The sequence below is a fragment of the Mustela nivalis genome (assembly GCF_964662115.1).
Source record: "Mustela nivalis genome assembly, chromosome: 18".
Taxonomy (NCBI): Eukaryota; Metazoa; Chordata; class Mammalia; order Carnivora; family Mustelidae; genus Mustela; species Mustela nivalis.
In genome coordinates, this window is record NC_139037.1 from 1721453 (window position 1) to 1737615 (window position 16163).

Sequence of the window (16163 nt, forward strand, 5' to 3'; positions counted from 1 at the left end):
AGAAGAGTCGGGGCCTGCAGAGGGTGGTCAGGGAGGAGCCGCTGTGCCGAGGTCTGCAGTCAGGTCACTGAAAGGGACACCTTGATCGGCCAGTGCCTGCACGTAGCCTTGTCTCACGGCCGTGCTGTGCACTGGACGCCCAGGCCTGGTGGTCCCACCACACGCCCGGTTCTGCCAGCAGAGGCTGCGGAGCCCGAGCGGGTGCAGCCAGGGCCCCGAGTGCTGTCTGTACCCGGGGCGGGGGCGCTGCTGGGGACCACCTCTGCAGCTGCCGTCTGCTAGAGGACGGCCTCTCCGTGACCGAATGCCAGCTTGGTTTTTGGGAAAGTGCCGCTTTAAAAATTACACTTGGATGAATTTCCATAGTTCCGTGCAGCTCGATGAAATCCGTGGAAGCAAACACCCTCTGTGCTTAGGCCCAGAAAAGCGCGTTATCGCTGTGCCCGAAACCCCTGTGCGGCCCGGAGCGCAGGGAGGGAGTCTTGCCTCCCCTGGCTGTTCCTGAGCGGCGTTGCCAGGAGCCCGGTCCGCGCGGCTTGCGGCAGTAGCCGGCTCACTCGGAGCTCTGCGGGGCTCTCGTGCGGACACAGGACACTGCGTGGGTGCTGGGCGGGCGTCGGGAAGTCCACCGGGTTCTGGAAGGTGCAGGGGGTCTGCCGTCTGCATACCCGCACACATGCCAGGATGCGCGTCCGCGTGTTTCTGTCAGGCGTGTCGAGGCCAAGTGAGGTGGGGGTTCCCGAGGCTCGTGCCCGTTCAGCTGTGGCCCCTGCTGGCGCACGGATCTGCACGCTGCGGTGCCGGTTTGCTCGGCAGCCCCATGGGCGAGCTCTGGCCGCGGCCGTCTGTGGCGCTGCTTCTGGCGCACACTGGACACCGAGTGGACTCCACTGTCTTTTCGGGGCTTCCCTGCCTCCCGTTCGCGTCGCTAGCAGCAGACGTGCACTCGACCTCATGACGGTGCGAGACGAGAAGACGGCAGGGTGGCTGACCTTAGGAAGGCCGGCGGTAGGTGGCGGCCTCAGGTCACGTGTGCCCAGCTTTCCCAGATGTTTTGAGGTTTCCTTCAGCCTCTGTCTTCCCGGGGGGATGCCTGCACACCTGCTCTGCCCCCGAACAGAATTGTCACCCTCTTGAAAGGATGGGCACGCCCACGGTGGGTCACCAAGGGGACAGAGATTTCGGCATTCCTTTTCTGTTTGTTTCTGAATCTGGGGCTGCCCCAGCAGTTACCTGTGACTCGAAACCCAGAGGGAAGCCGGGCTGCTTAGAGCTTTGTGTGTTCAGATGTCATTCTCGTGCCAGGAGGTCACCCTTCCACGACGTATGGCTCACAGAGTCGTGCCGCCGTCGCCACCCGCTCACGCAGAGCAGAGAGAAGCTCCGCTCCGTTACCACCCCCTGGTCAGCTCTCATCTACCCTGTGTCTGCACGTCTGCCTCTCTCAGGTCTTTCATACAACCACGGGCCTGCAGCTGCTGGGCTCTTGGGACCAACTTTCCCTTCACAGAGTCTCTAAGGCCCACTCTGTATGGTAGTTGGTGCTTTTAAAAAAAATTTATTTTTTAAGATTTTATTTAATTATTTGGCAGGCAGAGATCACAAGCAGGCAGAGAGGCAGGCGAGGGCGGGGGATGCAGGCTCCCTGCTGAGCAGAGAGCCTGATGTGGGGCTCAATCCCAGGACCCTGAGATCATGACCTGAGCCAGAGACAGAGACTTAACCCACTGAGCCACCCAGGCGCCCCAGTTGGTGCTTTTTTATGACCAGATGATATTCCATTGTACAGACAGGGCACATTGCGCTCATCCATTCACTTGTGACGGACGTTTGGGCTCTGGGCACTCTTCTGTTTTGCGAGCAATGCTGCCAGGAACGTTTGCATACAACTCAGGCACTTCTCTGTGCGTCTAAGCACTTAGTAGATGAGCAATAAAAATGGTTGAATAATAAAATACAACGTGTGTGCACATTTTCTCTTGATTTGCGAACGGCACGGACATTGGTCCTCAGACCTCCGTAGCGTGTGTGTGTGTGTTAACGCTGCATCTGAGATGCGTGGGACACGTGGCCCCCTCGGAGAGGGCCGTTAGCGGCAGTTTTTTGTCTGATCCGGTTGTGAGGACCATGCCATGTAATTTTGAAGAGTGTGAATTTGGGGGCCTGAAACGCATGTGGAAGTGAACACACACGTTGCCTGCTCTCTGGGGTCCGCCGGGAGCTGTGAGCTTGTGGGCTGCGCGCTCTCCAGCCTCCTTTGCAGCTGGGGGTGAGCCCAGCACCTGGAGAACTGGGAGCAGGAGTGCGTGTAGACTCCCTGCACCTGCCCTGCTGGCTTACTCGCTGTGGACGTGCTCGGGCAAGGAGGAGGGTCCGGCACACAGAGGGCGGGGGGTGCAGAAACTGTCCCGAGGGTCGGTGCTCAGGTCTACGGACACATAGGTTGTTCCGTGCTCAGACCTCCAGCTTCATCTGGGGTGGCTTTATGTCGTAATTGGTGGTTGCGCTTGTGCGTTCTGGGGCAGACTGTGTCCTCCCAGTTCTGGGTCTGCCATTGGCCAGCCTGGTGTGTTTCTTGACTTCTAGGTCTTGTTGTTCTCATCTGTAAAATGGGAAAGGCTCGTACCTGCCCCTCTGGTTGTTGTTACCAATGAGAGCCCATAAAAGGAGCCCGCCTAGTGTAAGAGAAACCCCCAGAGACAGCAGTGTTATCATTAATAGTAACAGTTAAAATAAAAGTAAGACAAGGATAGAGTGCCTTAGGTTGCCTGGGTTCTAGAGACTGGTACCGATTATTCTGTACGATGCAGTTGAATACCTTATACTTACTTTGCCCAGAATCTGTTGCTCCTTGGAAAAATGGGGCCGAATTCCAGAGGTACATGGTTTGAAATGCAAAGGGAGATGCTCTTGTACGTGTTTCGATTCCTCCTCAGGCCATGTTATAACCATTCTTGGAGGAGGGGCTTTTTCTATTCTGAGGATGAGTCACGAGACTAAGTTCGCTGTCGGGTCTCCCTGTGTGACCTTGAATCTCGGGGATTATGAGAGAAATGGTTCCTTTGCTCCCCAGACATCTTGGGGCCACCTGGTGTGGCCCGCTGCTAGAGCGCATCATTTCGTAAGGCGTAAACTTTAAAGTAACTCAGGGGGTCATTTGCCTACAGGTGCTTCACCACTGTCTGTGCTGGAGCCATGGAGGGGGCTGATGCTCGAATGTTTCCTGGAGACGTCGCCGCAGCGGCCTCCGGAGGGCTGGGGGCGCGAGCGGCGGCTTGCCCTGTTGGACGCCGTTCTGCACGGAGCTCAGATGTGTTTAAAAGCGCTCACTCCCACAACGTTACACACGTGTTTTTGCGCCACATATAGACCTGGCTGAGTAGGACTTGTTAATTTCCTAGGACTCCGTATTTAGGAGTGACGGCAGTTGAAATGTGCCCGTTGGAGATTCAGATATAAACAGGCTCTTCTGGTTGGCTTTATTTTTCTAAAGGGGTATATAGAGTCTTTTTATAGAAAAATTTTCTCTTTTTGGTTACAAAACAGTGATACTTGGCTGCTGCCAGTAAAAGGGAATTGGTGGGCAGGAGGCTGAGCGAGGGCCTTGGACCTGCAGCCTTGTGGCTGCTGGGCGTCCTCGGGCCGTGACAGTGGGCCACTAGGGTCACGTAGCATTCGGGTCTCCACGTAACTCTTTTTCAAGTAGAATCGGAAGCACTATACTGGCTTAGTTGTTGAATGAAAATTCGTTCCCCAGGTTGTACTTTTAAAGTATCGTAGGAGAAGATCTCTCAGAAGGGAGCATCCTTGTCCCCGGCATGCGAGGTGTTTTTCTTCTTACTCGGCTCTGTCATGGGCTGCCACGCAGGGTGGCCTGTCTCCTCAGCAGCTGGCACGCTGGGGACAGAAGTGGCTGCATGCTGTTGCCAGTCGAGGTGGGTACCCAGCCACTGCAGGAATCTGTGGGTGGTGGCGTCCTGGTGGGCCCAGACCCTCCTTCAGAGCCGTGTTCATTTGGTATTTTTATCAGGAGTTTGGACTTAAAAATATGCTTCCCAAATTTGTGGGTGATACAAAGCTGGAAGGGAGAGTGGATAAACTGGTCGACAGAGTCAGCATCCTCAATTCACCTTTGTGGGCCAAATCCAGCAAGAGGAGATTGAAGTGGGAGAAGTGCCCCTCGTGGGTTGCGTGTAAATACAGCATTAAAGAGTTGACTATAAGAGCTGCCCTTGCTAGTGGAAGAGGAGGGTTTATTGATTTGTGATGCTGGTTGACATCAGCGCATGGCGAGGCTGCCCAGAGGCTAATGCGTAAAGGTTGCGTTAACAGGGTCCGGCCTCCAGGAACAGGCACGGATTACTTTTGGTTGACTTTCCCCTGACAAGTATGGTGGTCGTTTTGAGTAACACATTCCCTGGGACGTTAATGAACTGAGGGCCTTAGGGGAGAGAGACCCCGTGATCAAGCATTCGGGGAAAGGTGGGGAGAATGGAATTGGTTCGGGATGGGAATAGGGAAGACCTGGCAGTCCTCACGGCAGTGTGCCATGCGGCTCCTCATCTGGAAACCCTGGGCCGCTCGAACGTTGTTTTCATTTTGAGATTCTGTGTGTTTGATGGTTTGTGGTGTTGTTTTTTATTTTTTTTATTTTTAGAGATTTATTTATTTAGGAGTGCCTGGGTGGCTCAGTGGGTGAAGCCTCTGCCTTCGGCTCAGGTCATGATCTCAGGGTCCTGGGATTGAGCCCCACATCGGGCTCTCTGCCCAGCGGGGAGCCTGCTTCTCCCTCTCTCTGCCTGCCTCTCTGCCTGCTTGTGATCTCCGTCTGTCAAATGAATAAAATCTTAAAAAAAAGATTTATTTATTTATTTGAGAGAGCGTGGGAGCATAAGCAGGAGGGACAGGGAGAGGGAGAGAGAATTGCAAGCAGACCGCATGCTTAGTGTGGAGCCGGATGTGGGGCTCTGTCTCATGACCTTGAGATCCTGACCTGAGCTGAAACCAAGAGTCAGACCTTAAGTGACTGCGCCACCCAGCTGCCGCTGTTAATGTATTTTTTTGTGGTACCTAGTTTTGGGGGAAACTGTGTATAATGCACAAAAACAAGCGGAAGAGGACACGTTGTATAGGAAGTGCTGGGCTGTGTGGTTCAGGTCGCAGCCGCCCTTTGCAGCCTGGAGCTGCCGAGGCTTTGTGGACTGGACTGGACCGAGTTCTCTTAGGCGGGGGAGCTGGGCCGTGGGAGCCACGCAGCAGCGTGCGGGAAGCAGAGGCACCTAGAGCCCGGTTCTCACACAGGAGCTGAGCTTGTAACCGGTAAGAATCCAGGAAGCACACCCACGTGTCAGCTCGTTTAAAATCCGGTTGTTTTCTTGTTGTCGAGTTTGAGGGGTTCCTTGGAGATTCTGATCCTTTCTCAGATGTGTCGACTGCAGATGTTTTGTCCCAGGCTGTGGCTGCTGGTTCTCCTGTGAGCGCCTTCCGCAGAGGAGACGTTTTAAAGGTCAGCGACGCCCAGGGTATTGGTTGTTTCACAGCTAGCTCTGTCCGCGCTTGTGCAGGACGACGGTCTGCGTCTAGGCTCATGTTTTCACATGTGGGCGTCCGGCCGTCCTAGCGCCGTGTGTCGGCGTCGTCTTGTCGCTCCGTCGCATGGCTTTTCGCCTTCCGTAAGGGCCGGATGACTGTGTTTCTGGGCGCCTGATCCCGGGCTTTCCGTGCGCTCCGACCGGTCTGCTTACTCCGCACTGACACGACGCTGTCTTGATTCCGTAGCTTGAGAACAAGTCTTAAAGTCAGGTAGGTCAGTCTTTGACTTTGATCTTTTCAATATTGTGTTGGTTATTTGGGGTCTTTTTAAAAAAGAATACTGTATTTATTTATTTGACAGGGAGAGAGAGACCCAAAGAGAGAGGGAACCCAGGCAAGGGGAGAGGTGGAGGGGAAGCAGGCTTCCCGCCCAGCAGGGAGCCCGATGCAGGGCTCGACCCCAGCATCCTGGGATCATGACCTGAGCCGAAGGCAGAGGCTTAACGACGGAGCCCCTCAGGCGCCCTATTTGGGGTCTTTCACCTGTCTGTGTGAACTGTCGAATCCGTTTGTCCGTCCCCGTAAAGCAGTTCGTGGGATAGTGGTTGAGGTTGCGTTGACCCTGTAGATCCAGGTGGGAGGAACTGGCATCGTGAAGACACCGGGTCTTCCGGGCACAAACGTGGACTGTCCCTCTGTTTATTTAGGTCTCTGATCGTGTCTGTCATAGTGACGTACTTTTCCCCAAATAGGTCTCGTAGATCCATACTAGGTGTTTCATGTTGGGGGTGTTAATATAAACGGTAATTTTGTTTTTAATTTCAAATCTCCCTTGTTCACTGCTGGTATGTAGGAAAGTGGCTGACTTTTGTGTATTAATCTTGTTGCCTGCAGAGCTGCTATAATTGCTTACTAGTTTCAGGAGTTTTTGGTTAGTTCTTTCAGATTTTATACATAGATCATGTCAGTTGCAACAAAAGACAGTTTTATATCTTCCTTCACAATATTTATAGTTTTTATTTCCTTTTCCCGCCTTATTGCAGTACGAGAACTTCTAGCACAACGGCGAGAGAGTTGGCAAGAGGGGACATCCCTGCCCGGTACCTAGTCTTCGCGGGAAAGCTTTCAGTTTTCATTATCGAGTACAGTATTAGCTGCGGGTTTTTGTAAATCTTTATCGAGTTCAGAAAACTCCCCTCAATTCCTAGATTGCTGAGAGAGTTTATCCTGAATGGGTGTAAGATTTTGACAAATGCTTTTCCTCCATCTATTGGTATGATCATGTGACTTTTCTTTCTTAGTCTGGTAATGTGCTGGGTTATAACAATGGATTTCAGAATGTGGGACCGGCCTTGCACATCTGCATAAACCCCTCTTGGTCGCAGTGTGTGCTTCTCTTTAGACTTTTCTTGGATTCAGTTTGTCATATTGAGGATTTTGTGCATCTGTGTTTGTGAGAGGCACTGATCTGTAGTCTTTTTTTTTTTTTTTAAGATTTTATTTACTTATTTCACAGAGAGTGATCACAAGCAGGCAGAGAGGCAGGCAGAGAGAGGTGGGGAAGCAGGCTCCCTGCTGCGCAGAGAGCCCGATGCGGGGCTCGATCCCAGGACCCTGAGATCATGACCTGAGCCGAAGGCAGAGGCTTTAACTCACTGAGCCACCCAGGCACCCTGTCTGCTCTCATTCTTATTGTTTCTTTTCTTCTGTTTACTTCTTTTTCAAGTTTCCTGGGGTGGAAAATTAGGTTATTGACTTGAGATATTTTTTTTTTTCTAATTAGTATATTTGGTCCTGCAAATTTCCTTCTAAGCACTTGATTCCACTGTATCCCGCAAATTTTGATAGTGTTTTCATTTTCATTCAGTTCAAAATATTCTTAAATTTTTCCTATTTTTTCTTTGACCCACATGTTATTTGTAAGAATATTGTTTACCTCTATGTGTTTGGGACTTTTCCCAGCAATCTATTACTGGTTTCTAGTTTATTCCTACTGTGGCCTAACAAGCAGACATTGTCTTACTTCTGTTATTTTCAGTTCATTATGGTATGTTTTGTGGCCCAGAATGTGGTCTGTCATGGTGAATGTTCTAAGTGAGCTTGAGCAGAATGTTTTTGCCCATTGTTGGATGACGTGGTCTGTGGACGTCCATTCCATCCTGGTGATTGATCGTGGGGTCCAGCTCTGTCCTCATCCGTTTCCGCGGCCGTGTCCGTTTTTGAGAGAGGGTCGTTGAGTCTTCCCAGCGCAACGGCAAATAAGTCTGTTTCTCTTTGCAGTTCTGTTAGTTTTTGCCTCACATAGTTTGGCATTCTGTCGGTTGGCGTTCTGTTGTTGGATTTGTACGTGGTAAGAACCGGTCCGTCTTTTTGGAAGGTTCATCCCTGTGTACTTAGATGGCGCCCGCTTACATCCCTGGTGACTTTCCTTGCTCTGACGTCTGCGCTCTCTGAAACGCAGTTACTCTGGTTTTTCCCTGGTTAGCTGGTGGCGGGTGCGTCTTCTCCGTGTGTCTGCATGTTCGGGGTGGGCTCCTTGTACAGCGCATGGCTGGGGCTTGTGTTTTGATCCAGTCTGGCGCGCTCTGTCATTAGACGGTGGGTTTAGACGTTAGCGTTCACCGTCGTTATCGGCAGACTGGATCAGTCTCCCTGCTGTCACTGTCCCGTCTGTTGCCCTTGTCCTTTGTTCTTCTGTTTGTCTTGGACTTTTTTGGTGTTTTTTGTGGTTTTAATTGATCCTGTGGTAGGATTCCGGCTTTCTCCGTTCTCAGTGCGTCCGTGACACCAACGTTCCTGCTGCTCTGGGTGGCTCCCTGCGGTCGGCCGTGGGCGTGTGCGACGACCCGAGTCCACCTTCCGATAACGTGGTGCCGCTTCGCGAGTGGTGCGCGCGCATTGAGATGGCGACGTGCTCTCAGTCCCTCCCGGTCGCTGTGTCATTGCTGTCTTCTCTCTCCCCCAAGGACAAGCTGAAGACACGTGTGTGCAGAGGCACACACAGAACATCGCTCTGACTGGTCACTGTGCACCAGTTGTTGTTGTGAGGGGAAGAACCCGGAAAAGAAAGCATTTTTATTTTACCTTTACTTTATGGCTTCTTCAGTCCGTTTGCTGCGTCTGTGTGGATTCGGGTTCCGGCGCGCGCTCTCTCGCTCGCGCTCTCTCGCTCGCGCTCTCTCAAAGGCTGTCGAGCATTTCTCGTGAGGCGGTCTGTTGGCACCAAGTCCGTTGATCTTGGTGTGTCGGGGACAGTCCTCGTTGGCTTGTGCAGGCCGCTCTCGCAGAGCGCGGAGCCGGGTGCCGCTGGGCTTCTGCGCTGCCGCCGCAGCTCCTCGCCCTGTCCTGGCCGCCCCGGTGTCTGAGCAGGCGCCGGCCTGGATTCGCACCTCTGTCTCTCTGTAGGTAAGGTGTCGCTTCCCATGGCTCCTTTTGGGATTTTTTTCTTCACCTTTGGTGTTCTGTGATTTGAAAATGACAGGCCTTGGTATCCGCTCTTGGCATTTAGTCCGCGTCGTGTCCGCCGACCTGCATCGGGGTTGATGTGAGAGTTCAGTCTGGGGAACTTCTCGCCGTGGCGCGGTGTCCTTCCGGCCCTCTGTCTTCTCTTTCCAGCCCGTCCTGCTTCTGTCCCGCCTGGAACGTGATCGCCCCACGGCCCTGGGGTATTGTCCTCGGTTTTTTCCCAGTCTTGGTTCCCCTTGGTTTGGGGTTTTCCAGCTTTTCCTTGCTGTATCCTCTGGCTCTGGGGCTCTTAGCTGTGCCGGGCCTGCTCGCAAGCCTGTTGCAGCCATTCTGGGCAGCCTGCGTTTCTGTTAGTCGTTTGATCTCTCGTATTGCTTTCTGGTTCTTTCTTAGGTTTTCCGTCTCGCCGCTTTCATTGCCCGCCTGTCCCCGCACGCCGTCTGCGTTACTGTCACAGCCCTAAACGTGTTCATCACAGGTGCTTTAAGATCCCTGCCTGTCTGCTTCTGGTGCTTGCTCTGAACCTGCGGGCAGATTTTTGCCTTTTGCTGCGCCTCGTACACGTCCCCTCGCTCGCGGGCTGGAATTGCTGGCCGGGAGGAGGCGTGTGAGCGGGCTGGTGCGGGTCCTGGGAGGAGGGCTCGGCTCCCTCCTAGAACTCCCAGGGCCTCTCGCTTTCTCTCCTCCCTTCGTAGGTGGGCCGCATGCCCAGACGGAGCTGGAGCCCACTGTCTCCCTTCCTCGGGTCCGTGCACCTCTGGTACCACTGCAACCCATGGAGGGCCCTGGGTTGCTGCTTGGCCCTGAGGGTACAGAATGCTCAGGCGCTTCTCAGAACGCTCCTGCCCCTGTGCCCTGCCGCTGCCGGAGGCACGAGCGGATTGTTTGGTGGCACTTCTGTGGGAGGGCGATGGAGCCCCTCGGGTAAGTCTCCCAGTACGGAGGCCCTGTGACCGGGTCCCCCTGGAGCGTCGCACTCCGCATGTGGCCGCACTGAGCCTCCTGCAGTGTGTCTGTCCAGTGCAGGTTTTCCTGACCGCGTCCGCCCGCTAGCTTCTGCTTCCAGAAGCCTCCTGTGCTCGCCTGTCGGCCTTTACTTCGGGGCCTGCAGTTCGACCTGTGCGTGAGTCAGGAAGAGTGGCCGGCTTTCAGTCTGTTCAGCTTCCCGCTTGCTGGGATCGAGTGGTGACTTCCAAGTCCTTTGATGCCAGACCAGAGCTCAGAGGTCCCTTCTTTGGGTTCTTTATCCCATGTATTTTTATGTTGGGTTTATTGAGATAAAATCACATTCAGTGAAATGACGGCCTTTTAGCTGGACGGTTAGAGCGGAGTTTCTGCTAATGCACAGACCTGTCTAACCACCGCCGTGCTCGGGACAGATGAGGTGTGCATCTGTCCGGAAAGTTCTCTCCTGCCCACTTGCCGTCAGTCCGCTTGTGCTCTTTGGCCCTAGGCAGCTACTCTCATCACCAGGGATGGATTTTTGCCTTTTTAAGAACCTCCTAGGGGCGCCTGAGTGGCCCAGTCAGTGAAGCGTCCGCCTTCGGGTCAGGTCATGATCTCGGGATCCAGGGATGGAGCCCGGCGTCTGGCTCCCGGCTCAGCGGGGAGCCTGCTTCTCCCTCTGCCTCTGCCTGCTGCTCTGCCTGCTTGTGCTCTCTCATTCCGTGTGCCAAATACAGAAGCAGAATATTAATAAAACAAGATTCTCCTGAGCACGGAATCCCACAGTATGCGCTCTTTGGCTGCTGGCTCTTCGGCTGGGGGTGGTGTGTCTGAGACCTGTCCACGTGGCATGTCTCAGGGCACCGTCCTCCTCCGTTGCCGAGAAGTAGTCCGCTGTAGTGAACGCACCACGCTCGATGCACTCCCTCATCCAGGCACGTCTTGGCCGCTTCCGGTGTTCGACGGGAGTGAAGCTTCTCTCGGTGTGTGCGTAGGTCTCTGTGTTTCCAGATCTGAGTGAGGTCTGGCATGCCATGGCCGGGTCATGCGCCAGCACGTCTCAGGGTATAAGGAACAGTCGCGGTGGTCGTGCCACCTTGCCCCTGCCGCCGTGCTGTGCGGACGAGCCAGCTCTCGGCCCGTGGCTTTAGGAGAACTTGAGCCTGTCGTTGGGTTTTGGCTGCTAGTGGCCTGAGTAGGGACCACACTGTGCTTTGGGCTTTCGCTCCCAACGACTGAGGGCGGAGGCAGGTGACCGTCTCTTGCTGTCCTTGTTGGCCGTTCGCGCATCTTTTCTTTCCTGTTTTCGTCTCAGCCTCCTGTTCTGCCTTTGCCTATAATCGTACTGGGTTTATCTTACTCAAAACATGCAAGGGTTCTTTTACGTATTCTGGGTGCAAGTCATTGGTCAGGTGAGTGCAGAAATCGCCCCCCACTTTCCGTCTCCTGTCGTTTGATTCTGTGATGGTTTATTTTGAAGAGCTGAGGTTTTCGGTTTTAACCGAGTCCAGTTTCTGTAAGGCCCTGTTTGCGCTCAGGTGTCTTTACTCCAAGGTCATGGAGACGGTCTCCTGTTTGGTTCTCCACGGTTGTAGGAGCTAGTAGACTCGGTCTGGGTTACCTGTGGTCAAGTTCGACGGTTCTTGGTCAGTGCTCGGGAACAGAACTCGGTGTAAAAAGTGGTCTCTTTCTTCCCATTCCAGATCATCAGGAGGCCCTTCCGGCCGGAGCGGACATCGGATGGTGGCCTGGAAGAGGCAGCTAGTCCTCTTTGGTGGCTTCCATGAGAGTACAAGGTTGGTACCGGCCGGAGAGATCTGTCTTTCCTGGGACGGTAAGGAGCGGAATTTTTGTGGGAAGAACCACTTGGAACACGCACGGGAGGTGCCGCCCGTCCCGAACACCGGAGCCGGCTCCGTGGATACGCGGCGAAGCGGCAGCCCCCGCGCTCTGCTCTCAGTGTCTCAAAGTCTGCAGTGCTGAGCGGCGGCTCTGCATCCTTGTTTTACACTGAGACCTGGAAGTGATATGGCCGATCCTGGTAACTCGAGATTTTCCGCCTTTACCCTGGTACAGACTCGCCCGGAGGACTTGTGGAAAGTCTGGTTGCCGGGTCCCGCCCTCTGCTTTCTGACTTGCTAGGGATGGGGTCTGAGAATCTGCCTTTCAGCAAATGTGGGTGCTGCTGATGCTGCTGGCTGGGGGACCCCACTCTGAGAGCCTCTGGGCTAAAATTGAACTTGTCTGTGTTGGGGACCGTGGCGAGAGCAGTGCTGTCTGAAGAGGGGCCTCCCGCGTGCCTGTGTGTGGCCGTGTTGGTACGAGCCACCGTGATTGTGTGTTCCGTGTGTGCTCATGTCCGGCCAGGCGCACTGGCTCTCCAGTTGCTGGGAGCCTGTAGTCCACACCGTCGCCTCTCAGAGGTCCCGAGTTGAGTCCAGAGAAGCAGGACATGACAGGTCCCTATTCTGTCACCACCGTCATGCCGTGCTGGTCTGTGTAACACGGCGAGGCTGTCTTGCCTGGTGAAGGCCCCTGTGTGTGCTTTGCCTCTGACCAGGTCCCACGTGGGGGAGGGCGGTCAGGGGTCTCTCCCGGTGGCCATGGTCCACACTTCCCTCTCCTGACCCCGTAACAGGCAGCAGAGTCGTTCGTTGATGACCCGTCCCGGCCCCCTCCCATTTCTCTCACTCGCTCTTTCCGGACAGCGTCCGGCTCCTGACCCGTTCACTGGACGTTGGTGTGGAGCTGGGGGTCTGCGCTAGGGTTTCGCGCTGTCGCTTCCCCGGTGCCCGCTCTCAGTTGAGGGGTGGGGGTGGGGCTCGGTTAAAGCTGCAGTTTGTCTTGGTGAGTGAACGTGTCTTATTACTTGAGGAAAGGGGACATAAATTCTTAAAAGCTTTGGGGGGATTTTAAAAACATAATTCAAGCTCAACAGGAGCGATTTTGTGTCCTTCAGGGTGTAACGTGGGTGTAATCATGCTTCAAGATTGAGTCTCAGAGCCCACGCTATGTTGGAGCAGCTCGAGACCCCATGTCCGAGGTGGGGAAGCCGGGCCCCCCGCTGCCTAGTGGGGTGTGGCCTCCGCTGAAGAGTGCCCCCCCACCCCCACCGGTGTGCAGGGCGTATTGCTGTGTTGGATGAGAGAGCCTGGGCTGTTGGTAAAAGTTTATACCTAAGGGATTGTCATTTATGATTTATTCTTGATATTTTCTTTTTTGAACAAGGAATTATTTGTCACACACACACACACACACACATACGGGGTCTGTGAGTGTGTTGGTACGTTAGTTCACCTCTCGAGTGCGAGGCGGTGGGACCAGCACAGGCCCTTGGACTGGGAGCTCACAGGTTAGACAGTGGATCAAGGTCTGTAATGGTTGTAATGTGCAACATTTCCCAAATCAGAACTGTTTTCAAAACTATTACAGTCTGTTACCTTGCTTAAAATTGTTTATGAAGTACTTACATTACACACACAGGAAAAGGCAAAGATACCAGAAAAGCTACCTGTGCAGTCACCTTCCATATGAAACAAGTTAGTTTGGCTTTTAAAAACTGAAGAACAGTTGATATTTATGTGTAGAATAGAATTAAAAAATATATATTTATTTGAGAGAGAGAGCGAAAGCACGTGCAGGGAGGGAGAGAAGCAGGCTCCCCGCTGAGCAAGGAGCCTGATGCGGGACCCGATCCCAAGACACTGGGATTGTGACCTGAGCAGAAGGCAGACGCCCAACCCGCTGAGCCCCCAGGTGCCCCCAGGATAGTTTCTTACTGAACACCTGCAGTGCGAAATCTGCGGAAACAGTAGAATCTAGTGATGCCCTCCCAGAACTCTGAGCCTCCATGTTCCCCCATGCACGAAAAGCCGTCCCACAGAAGGTGTGTTTCCGTGGGTGCCCGTCAGGAGAGGACCGGCCAGGTGGCGGCCTGTGCCCCGTGCTGTGTGTGGCAGAGGACACCGGTCTCTCGCCGGCACGCCTCTCCCGGCTGCCCTTCCACACTCTGGCTGCGGACCGCTGCAGTCGGAGAGACACAGTTGCTCACACTGGGGGATGGCTTCCCACTGAGGGCCTGGCTGTCCTGAGCACCTGGAGAGCAACTCCTGGCATCTTCTCGTGTCTTTCTGACCCAGGGTCTCGGCTTTGCCCGTGGCTGTCCATGAAATGACGCCATAATACCGCATCCTTGAGCTGCTGCTTTCCCCTGCACAAGCTCCTGCTCACGGTCCTGTCTGCGCTCAAGTCCTTTGCCACTAAAGTCCCAGGAACGCTAGGCAGGGCACAGCGGCAGGGCCCCCTTACTGCTCCCCAGCTGCTGGGCTCCGGGCACGGGCCTGTAGGCACGCCGGTTCCAGGAGTGCTCAGCCCGACTCGGGGTCTCCACCCGGCTCTAGCCCCGCTCGGAGTGTCTCCTTCCTGAGTTTGCACGTGGCTCGTAAGTCCTGAACTTAGAAGTACACGCATGGTAACCTAATGTAATGACTTGCAATATTGAGGTTTTTTAAACTTTGTAAGGAAATTTGGTATAACTTTCAGGCTAAAAAGGCTTTCAGCTCTAGGCAAATTACCGTGTTTCCCTAGGCTAGCATGATCTCTAGTTCCCAGATGCAAACTCACACATGCCCAGGGTCCCTTTGTGTGGATTTAATGAGACCGGTAACTTACTACAAATGGCAGAAAATTTGCCTTTAGTCTGAATCAGAGTCACTTTCTCATATCCCCACCTCCTTGTTTGTGTCCTTGTGTCGTCACCAGAGATTACATCTACTACAACGACGTGTATGCCTTTAACCTGGACACGTTCACGTGGAGCAAACTGTCCCCATCGGGGGCTGGGCCCACGCCTCGATCGGGCTGCCAGATGTCCGTCACCCCGCAGGGCAGCATTGTCATCTACGGGGGCTACTCGAAACAGGTAAGGATGCGGCGGGCAGGAACCAGGAGCTCCTCTCTGGCCTTGTTCACTGGCACCAGGAATGGAAACATCCAGATAGGATTGTGAATTGGTTTATTAGAATCACTTTCTGTTGAAGTGGAAGTGGATGCAGTGTTCCCCTGTTCCCCTGGGAATGTACGGAGACTCCTTCAGCCGTATGAAGCCACACGGTGTTGTGATGCATATGGCCGGCTTGCCACAGTGTGTGGGATTCCCTTTGCGGGGTGTGGGGGCTCTTCATGCTGAGCCCCAGACACCAGCTACCGCGGTCCGGCAACTGTGGCGGTAGAGCCGCCAGTGCAGGCCGTGCAGGTGGGCTGGCGTGAGTGCCCTGCGTTCCCCTCGGGGGCGTGCCCCCCACCCGGCATCTGTGCCTGCCCGTGGCCCCGCCCCGCTGGCACGGGCCTCGGAGCCCCAGAGGGCCGAGCCGGTGTCTCAGTGCGGGCTTTTTCTTAGTCTTTAGAGTTTGAAAATGTCTCCAGTGCAAAGTGATTTAAAAGAATGAGTGAGCGCTTGACGCCCGCCCCCCCAGACCCTTCTGTAGTTAGCGCTCTGCTGTCCTCGCGTCCCTCGAGCCGTTCACAGTGTCCGCCATCATCTTTCTGGGCCTGTTTCGGGGAAAAGTGCAGCATCAGGCCCTTCCTCCGAATGCCGGAGCGTGCGTAGCAGCGCATGGAGGTCAGCATTCAAGTTTGTGTAACTTATTTATTTTATATTCTCTCTGCATCTGTCGGGGCTCGCACTCGTGACCCCGAGATCAAGAGGCGCATGTCCCTCTGGCTGAGCCTGTCAGGCACCACTCCAAGTCCCATTTTGAATGTGTGGTTTCTCTGCCGTGATGCACACGTTTTAAGTGTGTACCTGCTGGTCACAGAGGCGAGCGGGTGGGGGCTGGGGAGTGCTCTTCTGCCGTGCCCTCCCCTACCCAGAGGCAGGTGCTGCTTTGTCCCCCCTTGTCCTCGACGTGTCTGGTCTGGGACTTCTGGCAGATGTGCTCGGTGGAGGAAGACATCCTTCCTTCAATGTGCTTTTGAGGCCCGACCCTGTCGCACGTGGAGTTCCTCGCTGCTTCGTGCCAAGCAGGTTCCACCACGGCAGTTTCCCGGCTCTCTGTTGGTGGCCACCGGGCTGTTTCCAGCTTTTGCCCATTAGGAACAGTGCTGCTCTGAGCGTTCCTGTGCAGGTCACGTGTGGCTCTGCCGTCTGGTTTCTTGGGAAAATACCCAGGAGTGGGGACTGCTGGGGTCACAGGGTGGAGCGGGTCGCAGCCTTTTCTCAC

At 54.4% G+C, this 16163-nt stretch overlaps 1 protein-coding gene across 8 annotated transcripts in view; it reads left to right on the top strand.

Moving 5' to 3' along the window:
• Positions 1 to 16163, top strand: part of KLHDC4 (kelch domain containing 4) — a 44601-nt gene that overhangs the window by 21098 nt on the left and 7340 nt on the right. For all 8 annotated transcript variants that reach the window (XM_082711536.1, XM_082711541.1, XM_082711540.1 and 5 more), the window contains 2 exons: positions 11646 to 11738; positions 14704 to 14863. In XM_082711536.1, coding sequence (XP_082567662.1) covers positions 11646 to 11738; positions 14704 to 14863 — 253 coding nt within the window. The remainder of the gene's footprint in view (positions 1 to 11645; positions 11739 to 14703; positions 14864 to 16163) is intronic.